Source organism: Lepisosteus oculatus, chromosome 6 (assembly GCF_040954835.1).
Source record: "Lepisosteus oculatus isolate fLepOcu1 chromosome 6, fLepOcu1.hap2, whole genome shotgun sequence".
NCBI lineage: Eukaryota > Metazoa > Chordata > Actinopteri > Semionotiformes > Lepisosteidae > Lepisosteus > Lepisosteus oculatus.
Genome location: NC_090701.1, coordinates 16132612 through 16154071, shown reverse-complemented (window position 1 = coordinate 16154071; position 21460 = coordinate 16132612). Strand labels below are relative to the sequence as shown.

General features: G+C 38.9%; 1 protein-coding gene across 2 annotated transcripts; it reads right to left on the bottom strand.

Annotated features, from left to right (window-relative positions):
- Positions 1 to 4705: 4705 nt before the first annotated feature.
- Positions 4706 to 18319, bottom strand: LOC102693434 (thread biopolymer filament subunit gamma). 2 transcript variants are annotated; one of them, XM_015354624.2, is made up of 9 exons: positions 17457 to 18319; positions 16057 to 16117; positions 15223 to 15318; positions 13972 to 14151; positions 12673 to 12798; positions 8937 to 9157; positions 8523 to 8566; positions 5547 to 5585; positions 4706 to 4881 (listed from the first exon to the last, which is right to left on the bottom strand). In XM_015354624.2, exons 1-9 carry the CDS (start codon positions 18230 to 18232, stop codon positions 4853 to 4855), a joined length of 1572 nt encoding a protein of 523 aa, XP_015210110.2. In that variant the 5' UTR covers positions 18233 to 18319; the 3' UTR covers positions 4706 to 4852. The 2 variants fall into 2 exon arrangements, with proteins under 2 accessions (XP_015210110.2, XP_069047121.1); XM_069191020.1 differs by lacking the exon at positions 4706 to 4881 and having other exon boundaries at positions 5550 to 8025.
- Between the last annotated feature and the right edge of the window lie 3141 nt (positions 18320 to 21460).

Here is a 21460-nt window from a genome sequence, read left to right as displayed (position 1 = left end):
AGCTTAAAGAAAAACAGGAAGTGGGATTGTGCTCCATCATGATATCAGTCTAGTTTTATAAGCAATGAAGGAAAAAACAAGATTTTATGATTTTGCGATTACGAACGCCAAAAAGGTGTTCTTGGACAAGTAAGACAGTCCTCATTGCTCACCATGGAGCAAGTTTCAACTGTGCAGTCCTAGGAAGTGTGAATCTTGAGGTTTTTGTTTTCCTGCAAAGCTATTTATGGATATATGAAACTGTCATGACTTAGATGAATTATTACTTTTCATGTTCTAAAATGCTGTCTGCTGCAGTTTCATAGTTGTCATGGAAGATCCAAGGCAATTAATTATTTTCATTTTGAAAGTTATCCTATGTAAACATATTCTTTCTTTTCTGAGAATAGGAAACCCCATCCTTTGAGAGTATTAGCAATTCGTTTCCTTGTCTGTTTCACAGTTTGCCGCAACAGCTCAAAAGCAATGACCAGAACATATCACTAATGACACAATGAGAACTCCTTCTGGAAATGTTCAGGAGGTTCAAGAAAGATTTTGTGCTTTTGTGTGATTAATGATGCCAGATGGCCATGCATTTTAGTTTCATTTCTGCATCACCAATTGACATGCAGCATCAAATCTAATCTCAAAGATCCTCTGAAAAACTGTTGCTCAATTCAAACAGGTCAACAAATCTTAAAAGAAAGGGGACCCGATAGGCAGGTGTGCTAAGTAAAATAAAAAATACTTTATGTGAAATGCTTGTTATGTGATACTGAAACATGAAAGGTGATACGTAGTATCTGTATGGTGTTGTTGAAAGTAAATTTCAAGAATAAATACTACATAGCTTAATTAAATCTCCAGTGCTTTTGATAGTAAATTTAAGGATAAATCCTACATAACTCAAATAAATACCCTTATTTCCAAACAGAGTAAAAACAATGAGAAAGCAGATTCCAAGAAAATGATTTGTGGATCAATACCTTCCAAATACATGTTACAATGTTACAATGACAATGTTTTTCTAATGTGTTTTTAAAATTTAACAGATATATAAAATGCAAAGATTTTCAATATTATTGGGATATTAAGATTAAACTGGAATAATTCACTATGGATTATAATAATAAAAATAATAATAATGTCATTTGCCAAACCGCTTTATACCATACGGTGTCGTGGGAAGCTGGAGCCAACATGGCAAGCAACGATGGCAAGCAGGGTACACCCTGGAGAGGGCACTAGTCCATCGCAGGGTAAGTGCAAGCCAATCATACATGGGGACAATGTGGAGGCCACAGTAAAGGCCAAGGGGGAAATTTTGGCCCAGACACCAGGATAACTCCCTACTCTTATCAAGAAATGCCCGGGGATCTATAATGACCACTGAGAGTCAGGACCTCGGTTTAACATCTCATCCGAAAGACAGCGCCCACTACAATATAGTGTCCCAGCCACTATCCCGGGGCATTAGGACCCATGCAGACCGCAAGGTGGGTGCACCCCGCTGGCCCCACCTACACCACTTCCAGCAGGAACCATAGCTTCCCAGGGGGTCTCATATAGAGGTACTGCCCAGGCTCAACCCTGCTGAGCTTCAGTGGTTAACCAGTTGAGAGCTGCAGGGTGATATGGCTGCTGGCTTAATAATAATGTATAGTTGTATAATTATAAATGAGCTGTAAAGATCCTTTTGACTTGTCTTTCTTTGAAGTATTTGATATCAAAGACAGTTTAGATGCTGAAGGAATAAATTAATCAGTGCCATGCACAGAAATTGGGTGTGCCTAAATCAACAATTGGGAATATACAGAAGAAAGAAACCACGTATACTGTATCATTATCAAACAACCATGACAGGTTTGGCCAAAAATATCTGCAGTTGATGACCCTCAAACCCTAAATCACACCAACAATCTCCAGAGTGCAGGTTTGGAACTATTAAAATTCTCAGAAGAGACCAAGACAGCTGGATTACAAAGGCTACACCACAAGATGTAAACCCGTCTTCAGTACCAAGAACAGAAAAACCAGAATAGATTTTTCTCAGAAATACAAAAAAGGGGGCGGCATGTTTTGGTTCAAAGTTTCATGTGCAGAGCAGATCAAGATTTTTTTTAATCAAATTGATAGAATGTTTAGAATACGGACAAAGAAAGAAACTGCAGATGTTGAAGAAAAACTTTAGATCAGAAAGAATGGGATGAACTAAACGTAGCTGCAGAATAGGCTTGGTGACGCATCTTAAAAAAGGGTTTGGTGAGATCAGTTTGTCACAGGTGTCACGCCATTGTTGTCTCAAAGGGACATACAACCAACTACTGACTTTTAGACATTTCCTTGAAGTGACCATACTTATTGTTCACTTGAAATCACTGGATTGAACATAGTCTGTTTTGTTTAAATACAGTATGATCAAATTGCATGGTATTGCCCATTAATAAAACGTGCATTATGTAGTACTTTGCATTCATATTAATCTCATGCTCACATATTACTTGACTCTTATGCAAAAGAAGTTTCAGAGGGCTACTCTACCTACAGTATGGGTCTCATACCTTCAATGGCGAAGAATTATCCCGTACCCGAGCAACACAGTGGTGCAGTGGTTAACATTGCTGCCTCACAGTAGTTGGTCCCTTGATTCAGTTTTGGACCAGGGATGCTATCTGCATGGAGTTTCTTCTCCCAGTGTTGGAGTAGGTTTCCTCTAGGTGCTCTGGTTTCTTCTTACATTCCAAAGACATACTGGTAGGTTAATTGGCTTCTGGGAAGATTTGAAAATTGGTCCTGGTGTGCGTGCCCTATGATGGACTGGCGTCCTGTCCTAGGTGTATCCCAACTTGTGCCTGTTACTTGCCAGGCTAGGCATCAGCTCCCCCATGAGCCTGTATTGGAATAAAGTGGTTAGAAAATTGATGGATATCCAGTACCAGAATTACAATAGCATTAGGGCTGAATTTCTTACACAAGGTTTTATTGTGGCACGATGATGCCAGAAAAAATATAAAGGAAACAAATACCAAAATTAGTTAGGAATCTGACAACTATTTAAAAGATAAGATAAGATCACTTTATTAGCAATATACAATTTTTTGCATTAGGAATTTGTCTTTTCGCATACCCCAGCATGAAAAACCATGAAACACAAAGGCACACAGACAGGGAGAGAAGCTTGGGGTCAGAGCACAGGGTCAGCCATTTATACGGCGCCCCTGGAGCAAATTGGGGTTAAGGGCCTTGCTCAGGGGCCCAACAGAGTAGGATTCCTCTGCTGGCCGGGGGATTTGAATCAGCAACCTTCCAGCCACAGGCGCAGATCTTTAGCCACAGAAAGCCTCTCAAAAGTGCAAATGAGAAATTGAATTGACACTAGTGCTAGTCCTGCCTGTTGGTTTTCTGGTACAAAAACAAGCAGTGAGTCAGTGAGAGTGCTGCTTTGCACAATAGCTCTGAAGAAATATATTTGCAACAGAACAACAGCAACCGTAAAGATATCTGCTGAACTGCGTACAGTATGTCATCCTCCATTCCATGGACGATGCTATCCAAAAGCTGGTATTGTGACTGCAGAATCCCAGCATACATACAGTACAGATGAACATTAGGGATGTTGTCTGTGAGATTTATGGATTCAGTACTCTGTACAAAGTAAAAGACAGACCATAAAAAGAAGCTCATGATCTTTGTTCTGAGATTGGGATGGTGAAAGGGCAAAAAGATAGCTACAATTAGGGCTCTCTTTAAGTTTTTTATTGAGGAACAGCTCTTAGGCTTTTACAGACTGAAGAGGGACATTATGGTGTCCTGATACTGACTGACAGGAAGGGGTTCTTGAGTATTGCTGTCAGGAATATGCAATGCCAAGGGGAGCTTCAAACATGTAGGGACTATTTCTTCATAGTACATAGTACACATCTGCTTTATAAATATGCCTTCTGTTGTATTTTGATTATATCAGCAGGTGAGTATATACTATGTAAAACACAACACTATTTTTTCATTTTTTTTCAACGTCCACATTGCACTGGTATTGGGCTTGGCTATGTGTATCCTTGTGTTGTTATTCATAGGCTAAGCTTTGGTGCATGATGTAGATTACATTAATTCTCAAATGCAGAAGACCTTTGAAAAACCTTAAACTGGTCTAATGATGATCTGAACTACGCAGTACAGAGTGCAGGTGGATTGAAAACATAAAGACACCTTGGCCCTCCAGGATGATAGTGGTTTATCAATAATGTACAGTAACTCCTAGCAGGAAAGACTGGCCTTAACACGCTGAGTCTAATCTGATAAGAGTTAGTGATATGCAAAAGACTGAAGGTGGTAATTGTATTACCATAGTAGAGATATTTTTACTGGATATTTGATTTAATATAAGTTCTGTTTAATGTAAACGTGCAATATTATATATTATTATTTAAAATACCATTGATTGATTGATTGGTTGAAACTTTGCTACCATTTTTGTCTTTCTAACACAGGTCATGTGTGACGATGGTTAAGTTGTTGTACAAATTAACTGATGCAAACCAAATACTACTACTATAATGCCATGTTTCTAATATAAAGTAATTTATCAGGACGTATGAGTTTAAGACCAATGCCTGGCTCATTTGGAACATTAATTTCAATTATTACTGTCATATCTCATGGGCTGTATATCCTGGTAAAACTCAAAAATAGGACAGATTTCTGACTAAAAATAGATGCACTCTTGTCTTTAATGCAAAGCAGATGAATTTATTGAGAAAAAAGGGATTCTACATTTTTCTAAAAGAAAGCTGAGAGAAAAGAGTAATGGAGCTCCATCAGATATTCCCAATGATCCATCCCAGCAGCACAGTGCTTTTGTTTGCTTTTCTTAGCTGATGATTGAAGACTCAGTCTCTTCTAAGAAAAGAAAAAAGTAAAGAGGTCTTAAGCAGCATGATCTCATAGACACAATTCTGACATTTATCTAGGTTTAGTATCATTTAATCTTTTTGAAAAACAAAATCCTACTGAATTATCTTTATTACTATATCTCCAGTATTTTTTTATTACAATTTTTTATGCACACCTAAGAAATGCAGGAATGATTTATGGTTTTCATTCTACTTCAGCTAACTAAAAGAAAACTCATGGATGCCCCCCAGTCCTAGTGCAGCTATTTTAGTAGCTTTACAATAGCCTATCACAAGAACAATTTTTTTTATGTTTAAAGCTCATAAAACCGAGGTCCTGACTCTCTGTGGTCATAAATAATATCGAGGGCATTTCTTAAAAAGAGTAGGGGTGTTACCCCAGCATCCTGGCCAAATTTCTTCCTGGTTTTTAATAATCATGGCCTCCTAATAATCCCATCCATGAATTGGCTGCGTGGCTCTGTTCTCCTCTCCACTGATAGCTGGTGTGTGGTGAGCGTTCTGGCGCACTATAGTTGCCGTCACATCACCCAGATTGGTGCTACACATTGGCGGTGGTGGAGGGGAGTCCCCATTACCCGTAAAGCGTTATTGAAGTGTAAGGAAGTATTACATAAGGGTTTTTAAAATGTTTGTGAAATTTCACAGTACCTGTTCTCAGTTCTTTCTTCTGGATTCCACCATCAATTACTACAGGAAGAATAGGAGCATGATAATAAACTGTTCATTTAAATTTATTTTCTAAATATGTTAGACATGGCAAACAAGTTATACAGTGAAAAACAAACATTTTGAAACATTTGTGTGTACTTATGTTCCACAATAAATCGTTTCAAATACAGTTTTAAGGCACTCTCCTTTCCATTGAATTAAACGCCTACAGTACTTGCACACAGGCAGGTTTTCACCCAGAAATGATTGTTAAGAAGTTATAATCACAGCTGTCACACAACTCAGCACAGTCCAGAGCTGTGAAAAAAAAAGAGGCTCTTATGCTCTATGGACAAGACAGTAATGGAAAAGGCATTCATTGCATTGTTTAACCCTGTAAGTGATGGCAAAACTGTAAAACCTGACAGGATGTAGTGAGTACAGCAATGAATGATGTAATGTACCAGAACAGCATAATTCAACTTCATAGTTACTTTGTATATTCCTTTACTAACAATGCCCAACCTGTAACACATACTGTACGTACTGTATGGTATTGAAATGAGGCATTCAAACACCGAAGATCATATTAAACTCACACACAAAGTTTGCAGACTTTACCAACACAGGATGCTACTTCATTCTTTGCAAAGGAAAACATTCATACTGATTATAGTTTGGACATGGGCTATATTGCTCTCTCATGCATTTTTGTAGACATTTTGTCCAACTTAACATACTACACAGCTCTGCAAGCTTCCTTCAAAGGGAATAAATCCCTCCAGTGTGGTGTGTAATAGTTTGGAAGGTAAAATCTATTTGTATGAAAACTGTAGTCTTTAACCCAGTAGATCTAATTTAAAACTACTTCTGCTGGATAACTTTTTAATTCAAATAGCTCTTTGCTAATGGATCACAAGTCAGGAAGGGAATTCAAACTCTGGAGAACTTATGAGGAACATACTGGAAATGGTTCCTTAGTCTAACTACAGTCAGCAATAATCAAAACTGCTCATTAGAAACTGTTACATACAAGTAGTATATAAAAATAGACCATGTGCTGTTTATGTTTTAACAAAGAATTAAATCAGGTTCACTTTACTTAAACTTCTTCCCACAATGTTTTGGTAGCATTTCTCAATAATATTTAGATCCTTTAGACTGAACATTCTGCCCTGTTGTCTGACGATACAAATGTCCCTCATTGAAGAACTGTGATGATCAGTCCTTCTTTTGTTTATCCGTACTAATGCAGTCCTAAATTTGCGGAAACTCTTAGATTTCTATTTATACCAAAGAGTTCAGGCATTTTCCAAAGAATGTGAAATTATGATTTTCTTCCACAACTGAACAGTAAGGGAAAGTAAAATAGACCCTTCTTTTTTTAAAAAGGGCATAAAATGGAGTTGTGATCGCCCAGAGTTGGTGACAAATGCAGGGCCTGTATAAAAAGTGGAGATGACTAATGCTTGCTAACCTAACCAACAATATTGTGTTACTGCTGACTTGCCTGCTGCAGCTTTTACATACTGTAGCTTTTTCTTGATGTTTGGGGAGTGCTGCAGTGGTGTGGGACATCCCACCCTATGAGAGGGAAAAGCTGTCGTGAGTGACACCCCTCTGAAGGAGTGTTCATCACAAGACCTTGCCCAGGATCTAATGAGAGTCTAAGAAGAGGTCCATTCTCAGTGGGGGGTGAAGAATGGAACCTGACTGATTTTGAAAACCAGCACAAAAAAAAATCAACTTAGATCTGGGTTCTTGAAATTAGAAACAGATATTTATCAGCTTTGTTCCCGGTATAGCAGAGCAAGTCACTGCTGAGGAGACAAGTCGTGAGAATGTTAGATAAGGTTTTTGATGCATCATACAAAATGGTAGATTTCGTTGCAAATAACATGACTCATGTTTTCACAGGTCGTGGCATAAAAAAGCAAGCCTCACATAGTTAACCTAATAAACATTATGTTAAAACCGCAGTCATGTGCAAAAAAAGTACAGGTATGTCACATCACATCTCTTTCAATAACCATTTATGAAATTCAGGATCACGGTAGCCCACGAAGCATTGGACACAAGTATATGTCAACAGGATATGTCATCGATATGATGCCAAACCATCACAGGCCATACACACTCACACCAGGGCTAATTTAACAGATGCCAGTTAACCTACTAGCATGTCTTTAGACTGTGGCAGGAAACCTGAACAGCCAGAGGAAAACCACACAAATCCAGGTGGAACATGCAAACTCTACACAGATAGCTAGTACCCAGGGATTCAACCCTGAGGTCCAGCATTGCAAGGCAGGAATGCTAACCACTGTGCCACCCACCTACTGTGAAGCATGTAATCATACTACTACAAAAATGATGTACTTCATTGATTGTATTTCATGAATAAAATATATGATGTTTCACTGATGATGTTTCAGATCATTTTAGTAGAGATTAGTTGAGGACATTCCATCTTGCTAAACTGCAAGAGATACAGAAACATGATTTATTTTTATATCAGTAAGCTGAAAGCTGACTATCATCTTATAAAAGAGCGGCCCTTGTTTGGTTATATTAGTTTCACATGTATTATTGTTCTTGTTTCTCAGATTCTGAGGATACATCACTGAAAAGTGTCCCCAGTGTCTCATCTCTTTGTTATATGATTTATATGATTTGGGAATCACAAATATGTATTTGTATCCAGTTGCCTTAACTGATCAATAGTATATAGTTCCGTGTTTTATGTATTATTTTTTCATTGAAACAGATTGACAAATAGCAAGCTTTTCTAAATTATGCTTTTTTTATCAATGTCTTTTTCCTGTTTGTTAAAATAACAAAAACCATTTAAGCTGAATAAGTGTAAGATGGGACACTTGACTATCTTTTTCTGTAGTCTAAATTCTGGAGGATAAAGCACATCCACAGAGGACACAACTGTTCCTTACAGTGTAGTTCTTTCTGTAAGCTGCTTACCTGTAAAACTGTAAGATTCTGAGAAAGACCCACTGTCTGATATCCTGAAAAATAAATTATGAAACATTTACATGGTTAAACCGGTAAATAATTTTGGTCTAACTCAGCTAAAAGGTAAAAGTAAAAGAGCTAAGTTATTTTTAAGGAACTTGGAATGCTCTTCAAAACTGTAAAATAGAACTTTAAAGTTAAAATAACCATGACATACAGTACCTGTATATACAATTACTGTACGAATTTCATATTACATGTAACTCATTAAGAGGTTATTTCCATTCTTTTATCCCATCTCTCAAACACACTCTCTCTTTATATACAGCACATATAAAACAATATACATACAACATACAGTATTCAATTTACACTGTATATACAGTACTCTTCTCTATTCGGAAATGTGTTTGAAAGACTCACTTGAAGTCATCCCCTTCGAGAAGCTTCTTGTAGGTGGCTATCTCCACATCGAGAGCAAGTTTCACATCCAGCAGCTCCTGGTATGCGAGAATCTGCTTGTGAAGATCTGCTTTGGCCACCTCGATGGATGATTCCAGACTGGCGATTTGAGCTTGGTATTCGGCCACCCCCACACTGGACTGAGCCTGTGCTTCTGCCAGACTCTGTTCAAGAGCTAAATTCTGGGAGAGCAAAATGAGTTTTTACTACAGGCAGTACAGGTAGTAGATGAAAAAGTCACCAGCACACATTTATATAGGTCTTTCAAAAAGAAATGTGGTAATACTTTTAAGAAAGCTTTCCTTTAATGCGGTCTGTGTGCCCCAGTATAGTGACGGGGTCACTATATTGAAAACAGGTGCCGTCCTTTGGATGAGACGTAAAACCGAGGTCCTGACTCTCTGCGGTCATTAAAAATCCCAGGGCGCTTCTCAAAAAGAGTAGGGGTGTAACCCCGGCATCCTGGCCAAATTTCCCATTGGCCCTTACCAATCATGGCCACCTAATGATCCCCCTCTGTGAATTGGCTACATTACTCTGCTCTCCTCCCCACTAATAGCTGATGTGTGGTGAGCGTTCTGGCGCACTATGGCTGCCGTCGCATCATCCAGGTGGATGCTGCACATTGTTGGTGGTGGAGGGGATCCCCATTACCTGTAAAGCGCTTTGAGTGGAGTGTCGAGAAAAGCGCTATATAAATGTAAGCAATTATTATTATTATTATTATTATTATTATTATTATTATTATTATTATTGTTATTATTATACTACTGTATATACAGTACATCAGTGTTTCTTAGCCTTTACCGCAGCCAGTACCCCTTTGGTTCTCAAAATATGTTCAAAACCTGTCAGAGAAGGTCAGTCCCTGATATTTCAATATATCATAACTAAAGAATAATAGCGAATTACTTAGTTTATTTTTGCAGTAAAATTAAGAATACATAAATACCTAGGTCTAATGAAACAAAGTAGTTATACAGTACCTATTGTATGTGATGGTGCTTAAATTGTGTTTTAGATGGTTTACCTTAAAAAAAAACTGGAATTTCTCACACTCCCATAAAGGAAATCTCACTCCCACGGGGATATACATAGTCTTTAAATACTATTAGTGTCCATAGCATTACCTTTATCATAAATACTGTACATTTAAAAACCATTTAAGTGGTTTGTAAAACCATTTATTGTGCTACTTAACAGTCTGGGGTTCAATTGCAATTCATTTTCAGATGCTCTGAAAGCGTAAACAAATGCTGAGTGCTGAGATAAAATAATTACAAATTTTCTGCTGACGGGTTTCTAGTAATCATAAGTAGCAGGGAAGTCTGACTTCGGTCTAAATCAAGAGAGACCACATTCTTTATACTGTAGCTGCACAAGCGCTTCCTGTAAACTGTGATTTCTTTTTCGTCAAAGTCTTTTCACTTTGGGTCGTATCCCTTTGATTGCAAGAACCAGTGATGCGCTAAGGAAAGAAGTACCCATCATTACAACATCCCCTGGGCTTTCCAAAATCATTCGTCTTTCATTGGAACTAAACCCTGAAGATATGTCTGAATTTCTAGTGAAATACCATTTTTTTCTGCAATTTCTTTTTATTAAAATGTTAAATAGGTTGTCTGTTGTGTGTAATTCTGTGGCCTTTTCTGTTTAGATTGCTGTTTCTTGCACCAATATGTTAAAATAATTTATGAAAAGTCTTTTAAGTCATTACTGGCAGGGGAAAACAAATTAGAGAGGTGCCAAATACTCATATCAGAAGCATGATGGCTCACTATTGACTATTCAATATCATACAGTACACACTACATGTAGATGTACCCACTTCATATACTCCTGCTAATGTTCCTCATGTCCCTTTTTAAGCTAAATTGTCAGTATTTTTGACTGCAATGTTTTTCACAGAATCAGACAGCCCAAGTGTGATTTAAAAAAGGGTAATAAATGTCAAGTAAAGTAAACTGGCTTTTGAAAAATGCTTATTAAACACCCATCTTTCCTGAAATTGTAAAAGGGGGGGGATTTAGTTTTTACTTTACAGTGAATTGCATCTAAAACAATGGCAAGTCTCACTCCGCACCTGAATAATGCAGGGAACTAGCAGCTAAGTGAAGTGTTCTTTAAGAGCAGCAATAACTGTGGTCTGATAAGACACTTTACCTGTAATCTAGAAGTGGTTTGATGACTTCAAAAATAAGGCTCTTCAAAAGGCATGGCAGTACATTATTAAGGGAAAACATAAAGTTAATGGTGGGTTCATGTATTTTTTTCTTTTCAACTACTAAACATCAACTAAATCTTGTTTTTGTTTTGATGCTCTTGGTGGTTTCACTTCATGTTATGTACCTAGAGTACATGCGCAAAGACCACTTCAAAGAGATTTGTTTTTTTTTTAAGATAAGGTGTTAGGTGATACCGAACCTCAGAATTGGGTTCATGTAGAAATTTGATTTGAGGTGTCCTAATTTCAGGTAAAAGCCACTGCAAATAAACAGAAGACCTGCCACTTCTATTTTTAAAGTTTTGTATGGGGATCTGTATAAGCATACAGGCTGCAAAGAAACAAGCAGGGGTTAATTCCATGCTGAAAAGCAGGAAGAAAAAAAACAATGTTACCTCACACCTAAAGAGGACTCAGCCATCAAAATATTTTTTTCTTATTTATAGCATGTAATTAATCACTACAGTACACATTCATTTTATTTTTTGGTCCTTGACTTGATTACATCTTTTTTCCCTGCTTCCAAAGTGATTTAGGTTTTGTTTTTGTGAAATCAAAGAGGACTTTCCAAACAGCTCTTCTAAAATTCCCTTGCACCAAAAAGAAAATATTCCCTATCCTTTGACGTAAAGGCAAGTACTGTACGTACATAGTCCCTGCATTGTTCTAGGGGGATTCCACTTTAATATTACTGAATGTATTTTATAAAACATGTGATGATAATTCAGACAAGATAAGGAAAAGTTCTGCAGAGGCTCTCAGCAAGCAGTTTTTTCTTGCAGGTTTCCTTGCAATACTGTATTATCCAGCTCCTGAATTGTTTTTTATCTTGTAGCTGCATGGTATCGATTCATTAACTTTATTTTGAGGAAGTCAGCACGGAGCCTCTTAACGCTTTTTATATTTAGATCGCCTCTTTGTGTAATATCACATTCAACAAGAAAAAACCTTTGCTGCGTTCTGTTTCACTGTTTCATATTGGTTTATCATTGGTATATTCTTTGCAGATGATTGTAAGAAACATTTGATCTGTGTAAAAAACAAATGTGTTTTTACATTATGGTTTGAGAGCATATCTCTGAAGTTATATTTTCATGGGATATTTCCACTTTTTTCACATTTGCTTTCATAAGGCTTCTCCCAAGCTTGACGAAGTTTGCTTGTCTAAAACACATGGCCTGGAAGGAATTATTTCATAAAAGGTCAGGAAAATACGTAATAAGATAGCAAAGGTTTCAACAATAGATGCTATACTTAAGCTGAACACTAAACTAAACATGAGGCTTTTTTAGCAAAAGTACTGATGTGGAGGAAATCAGTCATATCTCTGTGGGATAATCTAAACAGGGGGGGAGGTTCGCTCTTCCACAGTCCTGCTGACTAGTACTGAACCCATACCACGGACACATTTATGCAACGGGGAAGTTTGTTGTTACCGTATAGGAAAAACCTGTAAGAAAAGTTTGCACTTACTGTAGAGATAAGACCCTGTAATTCTAGGTTCAATGCCTGCAATTCTTTGCGTGATGTTGTGATTTCAACCTTGACTGTGGAAATGGCCTCCGTGTTCTTGACGGTAACGGTCTGAATCTCATCCATCTGCATAAAATAAAGGAATAATAACGTCAGCTTCTATGTCAGTGCTGGAGCCAACAATGACCATGAGGACTTCCAGCTTCATTGGCCCCAAGAATTCAGCACCTTCAGCAAGATGCGAGAGCCAGGCTTATTTTCCGTATGGGCCCTGTTATGTTTACAATATCCTTGAGAAGATTTGTGAGTTTTAAGAAATATCTTTTAAATATTTTAATGTTTGAACATGAAAATAGTTTGTATAATTTGTATCTCATCTTTAAAGCAGTATGCTTGTGGTAAGGGAACTGTCAGACCGCACTCCATCCGGAGAGAGCGTGTTCTTCACCAGATAGGCATTGCACCTCTAAATCATGTTCATTAGCAGTTTCATTCACCTTTGTGGTCTTGCTAGACCATCTGTGAGGCCATGGAGAAAAGCCTTCGGCTTTGGCGATTTTTTTACTACCGCATTTCTAGTTCTGGCTAAATAAAACATAATGAAGCTACTGACACTAATGGCAAACATGAAAAAATTTGGTTTTAAATAACTGCCTGCTGTACAACTGTGTCTTCCAATTTCAACAGCATTGTAGCACTTATTTCTCATTTGGAATTTGGTATCAACTTATATAATGGTGCCATTAAACCTTGAAAAGTTTTAAAAAGTAATTGTGTTTCAAAAACAAAACTCTTGAATCTAATGCCCCCTAGTGTGCCATATTAGTAGTGTCACCGTACATAAAGAACACATAGAAGCATTTTCCCCAAATATTCTATGTACTAAAAAATGAAAGATATATTATGAATAGTATTATAATAATAGTAATAGTATAAGCCATTAATAAACATGAAAGAAAAGTAAAGAAAAACACCAGCATGATGGTGACGTTAACCCTGATACCTTCTTCACAACTGACATGATCTTTAATTCCCCTATTTTTATAGAGATAAAATGATTTTTATCTGAATCTCGCACTAAAAATACTTCTGTCATCTAGCTGTGGTGTGGTGCACTGCTACAAAACAACTGCCTTTCATCCCACAGGCAGCTGCAGTTCAGTGAATGACTGTTGATTCAACCGAGTCTCTGTGGTGATGACTGTTGGTTTAGCTGGGCCTCTGGTGAGGTGTTTCGAGATCTTTGTTTGTCATTACAGGTCCAGTATTAGTAGATGTTAAGCCCCACTCCTCACTTACCTTGAGTTTATAGTAGGCCTCAGCTTCCTCTCTGTGCTGCTGGACTGACTTTTCATATTCAGCTCGCATCTTGTTGAGCGCAGAAGAAATGTCGAAGGACTTGACTGTGTCAACCTCGATCATGGATACTGACGTGTCGGCGGTGGTGGTTCCCAGTTTAGCTTGCAAGCCAGCCAACTCCTGAAATAGGCCGAGTCCATGAGAACTGGTTACTCTGGGAATGTTTAAGCGGGGTGGCGATGATGAGGAAGGACAGTGGGCATGTGACAATGTCTTTCATATTCATTTAAAAACAAAGAGTAGAAATCTCTCCTTCAAAATGGAATGAATTACATCTGAAAGAGTCATTCACAAGCAGCGTGTGTGGAGCTAGTAATAGAAACAGAAAATGTCCTGTTTGATTAAATCAATTTAAGCAAATCAGGCAAAAAACAGATTTGGCTTTTGATAAACAGTATTCAGAAATAATGAAGCCTTCATAGCATGTATAGGGCAGACATCCCGTCCTTGAAGGCCAAAAACCAGCAAATATATGCCCAAACCTTAAAAAACGAGGTTAAAGTGTTTGATTGGTCTAGCTATTCATTTGATCAATAATGTACTTAATGAGCTCAGGTGGAAAGACAACCTGCAGACAGTGCAACATCTCTAGGACTGGGCTTGTGTACTACTGGCCCATATCCTTGTTTCCTACCAACAGAGCCTTTCCCCTTTTTGTGTTCCAATCCAGTGCTGACACACCTCTTTAGATATCTGAGGATATTTCAGTGTCAATTAAAAGACTAGGAAGCAGGGAAAAGACCAGCCATACATGTTAAATCTCCATAGCTCTACACACTAGCAGGCCTGAAGAAATTATTTTAACTTATTTAATTTAATTATTTAAGTTATTTTAACCCCAACTCTAAATTAAGACCAGGCTGGAGAGAATAAGTTGGGACAATTTCAACATGTTGTGCAATGCATGTTTTTCGGCATTTTTGAGTAAATGTTTTCCCCGAGAGTATGAATGCTCGGTGAGCGTGTGGCTGTGAGGGTGTGCTTTCACAGGATGCTTTAAATCCAGGACAACACCCCACCAACAACACCACCACCGAGCCACCTTGCTCTGTGCTTGTGCTTGTTTTCTACATGAAAATGTCTTGACAAAGAAACCCTGCTTTGGTTATGCTTACGTGTGCCAAAGCAGTCGACACCTCATCAGAACAACCTGGATATCAACATACAGTTTTGTTGTTTCTCAGATTTTACCTCTTCATGAGTTTTGCTGATAAAGTCAAGCTCATTATTAAGACTCTGGTACTTTGCATCCAGATCAATGCGAAGGTCAGAGGCAGTTTCTATGTCCTGGGAAGACAAGAAAAAGATATTATACTTTGGCTATCCATTTTTTCTTCTTCAAATTGCAAAGGCTTTGGGGGCCTAAAAAAACTCACTTGCAGAAAAATGATTAAGATTATTTCAACATGTACTGTATAATACAATTATATACATACTGTATATAGTAGGATTTATCTTCCCATCAGAATAGTTACTCAATTGATTTAATCTCTTTATTAGCAGATTAATAATGCATACAACATGCTTCAACTCTTAGAATGAAATATTTTTAGAACCCCCTCAAAAGGAAAAAGGAACCACAGGTGAAAGACTTCATGACAGATCAGTACGGCATTAGAAGGAGTATTTGCAACACATAATTTGAAATATCAGACCTAGTAATAAGGAGAACTGCAAACCACAATGCTAGTACAATGTACACAAGAACTTGTAAAATTTCCATTTTATGTCACAAAATAGACTTAATTTCAAGGTAGGCACAGAGCCCTACTTCATGTCACAGTATGCATGACTTCTCGCTCTCTCCCACGATGAGACCAGAGGTTTGCGACAAAAATAGTGACTATACAGTACTTTCACAAAGTTCATGTTTTTGTGCTTAAAAATGTTTCTATACCATCAAATAATTTATTTTGTTACTGAAATTTAATACTGGGTTTGTGAAATTGGGACTGCAGTTTCCTTTAAGTCTTGTATGTGGGAATGAGAGAAACTGAAACCATCTTTTGCCTTTTCAAACCTTACCCTTTTCATGGCTGCAATGTCTGCCTCCAGCTGAAACTTCACACCCTGTTCAAAGTCAAACCTACAATGGGAGACTTCTGTCATTTTTATGTGAAACAAACATATGAAAATCAAACTCTAAAACCTGTTTAAACTGCACTGTTCTGCATACTGACCTCATAAGAAGAACAAAACTACTGTACATTTTATAACATGCCTTTCATAAAAATCTAGCAAAGTTCTGTATAATAAAACAGAGGAAGAGAAACCCACACACAAAATTTAAAAAGACAACTGTGGAAAATACACTGTAAACATTAAAAGATAAACCATTGTAAAGAATTGGATTTTAAGAAGTGATTTAAAGACTGATAAAGACTCTGAATAATCTGCTTGTGAACACAATGAGTTCAGCCTCAGAGAGAGATCTTTCTCTTTTCTGTACCAAGAATACAACTCAACCTTTTCAAAGCAGGGCTTATATGTTCAAAAGAAAAGAGAAAGAAACAAGACACATGAGATGTTTTTTAACACCTTCAGTAATAATTAGAGTAACCATGTTTGTGCCAGATTCTCCACAGCAGGCTTGAACAGAGCGGTACTTAACTTAGTGATCCTCCATAGATGGAGAAAAAGAAATGTATTAGTGATGTTCATCAAGGCTGAAAATGCCAAGTGTGGTCAAAAATGATCTGAAATTTTGAGTCCTAAAACTCAGTTGAGTACTGTCAATACTATAATAGCATACATTTTATAAAAGCAATTTGTCAGCTGTAGTTAATAACATGAGAACCTAATAACATGACTCCAAACTTAGCAATATTTATTTGCAAAAAGTAGTGACTTAAAAAAAATAATATTAATACACAATAATAATGTAACAGAATACAGCTGTAACCACAAGATTTGGTTCATTTGATGACAAGAGGAAAAAGTTGTGAAAAGAAAAATAATATTTTTTTCGCGGCTATCTCGAGGACTGTACTAGAATCTCCTGTGGTTTTAACATGCTTTTGAAATTCTTTGTATTAACCAATAACCACATTTAGAACAGTTTTTGTTTTGGTTTGGTTTCTTAGTAAAGCCTACTATGCGGCAGCATTTTATTCTTATTATTTCTCAAGAACAAAATAAAAGCTATGTGGAAAATAGTTTTTGAGGGAGCTGGTTAACACAGCATTTGTATGGTATCTTTTCTTTTACTTTCCTTTCTCTTTTTAAAAATGTGAATTTCCCCCGTAATTCATTCCTTTCTGCATAAAAGAGATCAAACTCAAATCAAAAGTGTCTGCAAAATCAGGCCATCTTCAAAATATACTGCTTCTCACCTGCAGTTTCTGATTTTCTGATTTAACACGATTAGATACTAGTACTATTGACTCTACCTTACCATGGTAAACCATACAGGTTGAAACACATACTTAGCTTTCATCTCGTGAGCCGTTCCTCTGATGTTGTCCAGCTCGATCTCCAACTTGATGGTCTCCAGGGTGAGGTTCTCCAAGGTGGTGCGGTAGTCTTTCAGCTGAGCCTCGTGGTCAGCGGTGGAGCTGCTGTCTGGTTCAATGACAGCCCCGCCAGTGAACTGGCTGAGCTGGGCCTCCAGAGAGGCATTCTCCTGCTGCAGCACGCGCACTTTGCCCATGTACTGGGAGAAGCGGTCATTCAGGGAGGACAGGGTGTGCTTCTCTGCAGCCCTAGAGAGTAACTGCGGGGTGACGGGGCCCAGGGACGGCCCGGCAGCCAGCGCCGAGCCAGTGCTCAGACCCGCCGCAGCGATGGTGCGGCCCATTGCGAACGCGGGGCTGGCCACAAAGCCGCCGCCGCCGCCGCCGGAGGCAAAGGCAAGACCTGGGGCTCCAAATCCCAGCCCCCCGCCGTACCCCAGACCTCCGCCCCCCAGCGAAAGGCCACCGCCATACCCCAGACCTGCGCCCCCCAGCGAAAGGCCACCGCCAATCCCCAGTCCAGCTGCTCCCAGCCCAACGCCGCCCAATCCCAGCCCAGCGGCACCTGCTCCCAGGCTAACTGCACCTCCTCGCAAGCCCCCCAACCCTCCGCCAAGGCTAAGACGGGACATGCCGGAGGAGATACCCAGCCCACCCAAACTGCCCACCCCAAGGCTGGAGGACACCCCTCCTCTGGCCCCCGAACTCCTAGTGGAGGATTTGAAAGACACTCTGGTAGTAGATGACATTGTGAGGCTTGCAGGTCAGTTTGATCTACACTAGCACAGGCAGCAGTGAGCTACTGGGAGCATGAGCAAGCGGATCTCACTCTGCTTCCCTTTTAAAGGGTCGCTGGTGAGGTGGGACACGGTCTGGGCATGTTGGCTGGCTCTTTTCCAGACCTGGTTAGGAAAATCTATCCCTCCCAAGTTTGGATTCCCCACCTTAGCGTCTGTCCTAGGGCTATCCTTATGAGCTTGTCTGAAAAATGTGTCTGTCAAAGGCCGAAGAGTTTTATTAGCTTTGGGTGGATATTTGAGTTTGTTATATAAGATTTCTCTACTACAGAATTAACCCTGTTGTCTTGTCTCTGAGGTTCAGTACAGCAAGTGTGTACTGTACATAGTTAAAAATAAGGCAAAGTATTGCCACCCTTCCTTCCAAACTCAATTATGCAGTACAGACAACTGTACTGAAAGAAATGATCATTTCAATTTCTCAAACTAAGTTCACGGTAATATCTCAAAATGGCTCTGGGTTCAATTCCTGGGGTGCTATCTCTAGGAGTGTGTATCTTCTCCCCATATTCACATGGGTTTCCCTCCAGGTGCTCGGGTTTCCACTCACAGGCTAAAGACATACTGGGAGGTTAATTGGCTTCTGGGAAAATCCTGGTGGTGATGGACTGGTGTCCTGTCCAGGGAGTATCCTGCCTTGCTGTCATTGCTTGCTGGGATAGGCTCCCCTGTGACCCTGTATTGGATAAAGCAGTTCGAAAATGGATGGATGATACATAAAGGGAGGCGACAGGTGTGGAGACCATGTATATGCGATACATACAGAATTGCACTCAGTGTGTCTTGATTGTTTTTCTGAGAAATAAGCAAGATACCCACGTTTTGCAAATGTTTTCTGTACATTAGTAGAAATTTAATACACCAATGTATATGCATTTCCAGCAACAGTACTGCATGTTCCCTGTGATAATAAATTAAATATACAGTATACAGTGCCTTGCGAAAGTATTCGGCCCCCTTGAACTTTTCAACCTTTTGCCACATTTCAGGCTTCAAACATAAAGATATAAATTTTTTATTTTATGTGAAGAATCACCAACAAGTGGGACACAATTGTGAAGTGGAACGAAATCTATTGGATTTTTGAAACTTTTTTAACTAATAAAAAAATGAAAAGTGGGGCGTGCAAAATTATTCGGCCCCCTTGCGTTAATACTTTGTAGAGCCACCTTTTGCTGCGATTACAGCTGCAAGTCGCTTGGGGTATGTCTCTATCAGTTTTGCACATCGAGAGACTGAAATTCTTGCCCATTCTTCCTTGCAAAACAGCTCGAGCTCAGTGAGGTTGGATGGAGAGCGTTTGTGAACAGCAGTTTTCAGCTCTTTCCACAGATTCTCGATTGGATTCAGGTCTGGCCTTTGACTTGCCCATTCAAACACCTGGATACGTTTATTTGTGAACCATTCCTTTGTAGATTTTGCTGTATGTTTGGGATCATTGTCTTGTTGGAAGATAAATCTCCGTCCCAGTTTCAGGTCTTTTGCAGACTCCAACAGGTTTTCATCCAGAATGGTCCTGTATTTGGCTGCATCCATCTTCCCCTCAATTTTAACCATCTTCCCTGTCCCTGCTGAAGAAAAGCAGGCCCAAACCATGATGCTGCCACCACCATGTTTGACAGTGGGGATGGTGTGTTGAGGGTGATGAGCTGTGTTGCTTTTACGCCAAACATATCGTTTTGCATTGTGGCCAAAAAGTTCGATTTTGGTTTCATCTGACCAGAGCACCTTCTTCCACATGTTTGGGGTGTCTCCCAGGTGGCTTGTGGCAAACTTTAGACGAGACTTTTTATGGATATCTTTGAGAAATGGCTTTCTTCTTGCCACTCTTCCATAAAGGCCAGATTTGTGCAGTGTAAGACTGATTGTTGTCCTATGGACAGACTCTCCCACCTCAGCTGTAGTTCTCTGCAGTTCATCCAGAGTGATCATGGGCCTCTTGGCTGCATCTCTGATCAGTCTTCTCCTTGTCTGAGCTGAAAGTTTAGAGGGACGGCCAGGTCTTGGTAGATTTGCAGTGGTCTGATACTCCTTCCATTTCAAGATGATCGCTTGCACAGTGCTCCTTGGGATGTTTGAAGCTTGAAAAATCTTTTTGTATCCAAATCCGGCTTTAAACTTCTCCACAACAGTATTACGGACCTGCCTGGTGTGTTCCTTGGTCTTCATGATGCTCTCTGCGCTTTCAACAGAACCTTGAGACTATCACAGAGCAGGTGCATTTATACAGAGACTTGATTACACACAGGTGGATTCTATTTATCACCATCAGTCATTTAGGACAACATTGGATCATTCAGAGATCCTCGCTGAACTTCTGGAGTGAGTTTGCTGCACTGAAAGTAAAGGGGCCGAATAATTTTGCACGCCCCACTTTTCATTTTTTTATTAGTTAAAGTTTCAAAAATCCAATAGATTTCGTTCCACTTCACAATTGTGTCCCACTTGTTGGTGATTCTTCACATAAAATAAAAAATTTATATCTTTATGTTTGAAGCCTGAAATGTGGCAAAAGGTTGAAAAGTTCAAGGGGGCCGAATACTTTCGCAAGGCACTGTATAAAGGACACTGTAAATAACACTAAAAAATGCTACAAATAAAAAAGTAATCAATGTTGAATCTTTTTTTTTTTTATATGTTCACCTAAAGCATGATCCCCAGTGTCACTCAGTGACTGAAGGATTGCACTGCCAAGACTTGCAAAGCCCCCAGGTTTTCAAGTTTTAGGAATATTTTAAGAATTCTTGGTGCCAGGTGAGAGCCAACAGAGAATTTAGCATTTTTGTAAATCATGCACAAACTTGCTGCTGTCAGTCAGGATGAAGGTTACTATGCAATCATGTAGTAGATTTTCATATAGAGGTAAACTGTGCCAGTCTGCCATTTTAAAGTATTTCAGAAACTTTTTCTCGTACAGAGCAGAGAAAAAGGTTGTCAATTCCCACAACAATCACCACCATGATACCCTTTTTGATTAAACCTGTCTTTTTTTAAATTATCAAAATGGTTTTTATTTACCAATTTCATGCTTCCTGTGACTTAAAAGAAAAAGAGAATAATTATCAGCGCTTGTGAAATATTCAGCGAAAATGGTACTAAGAATCAGGAGGTTGTGTTTGGGCTGCCCTGTCCTATATTAAGGTCAGAAACGTTGGAAGTTTGGTCTTTAACATTAAGGTT

What these genes read in the sequence shown, in the direction of transcription:
- LOC102693434 (XM_015354624.2), bottom strand. Translation starts at nt 18,232, where the DNA reads ATGTCATCTACTACCAGAGTGTCTTTCAAATCCTCCACTAGGAGTTCG. An exon ending in GCTCACGAGATGAAAGCTAA is followed by an intron (nt 16,118 to 17,456) that starts GTATGTGTTTCA and finishes CTCCCATTGTAG; the next exon opens with GTTTGACTTTGAACAGGGTG. An exon ending in AGGCCTACTATAAACTCAAG is followed by an intron (nt 12,799 to 13,971) that starts GTAAGTGAGGAG and finishes TATTTTATGCAG; the next exon opens with ATGGATGAGATTCAGACCGT.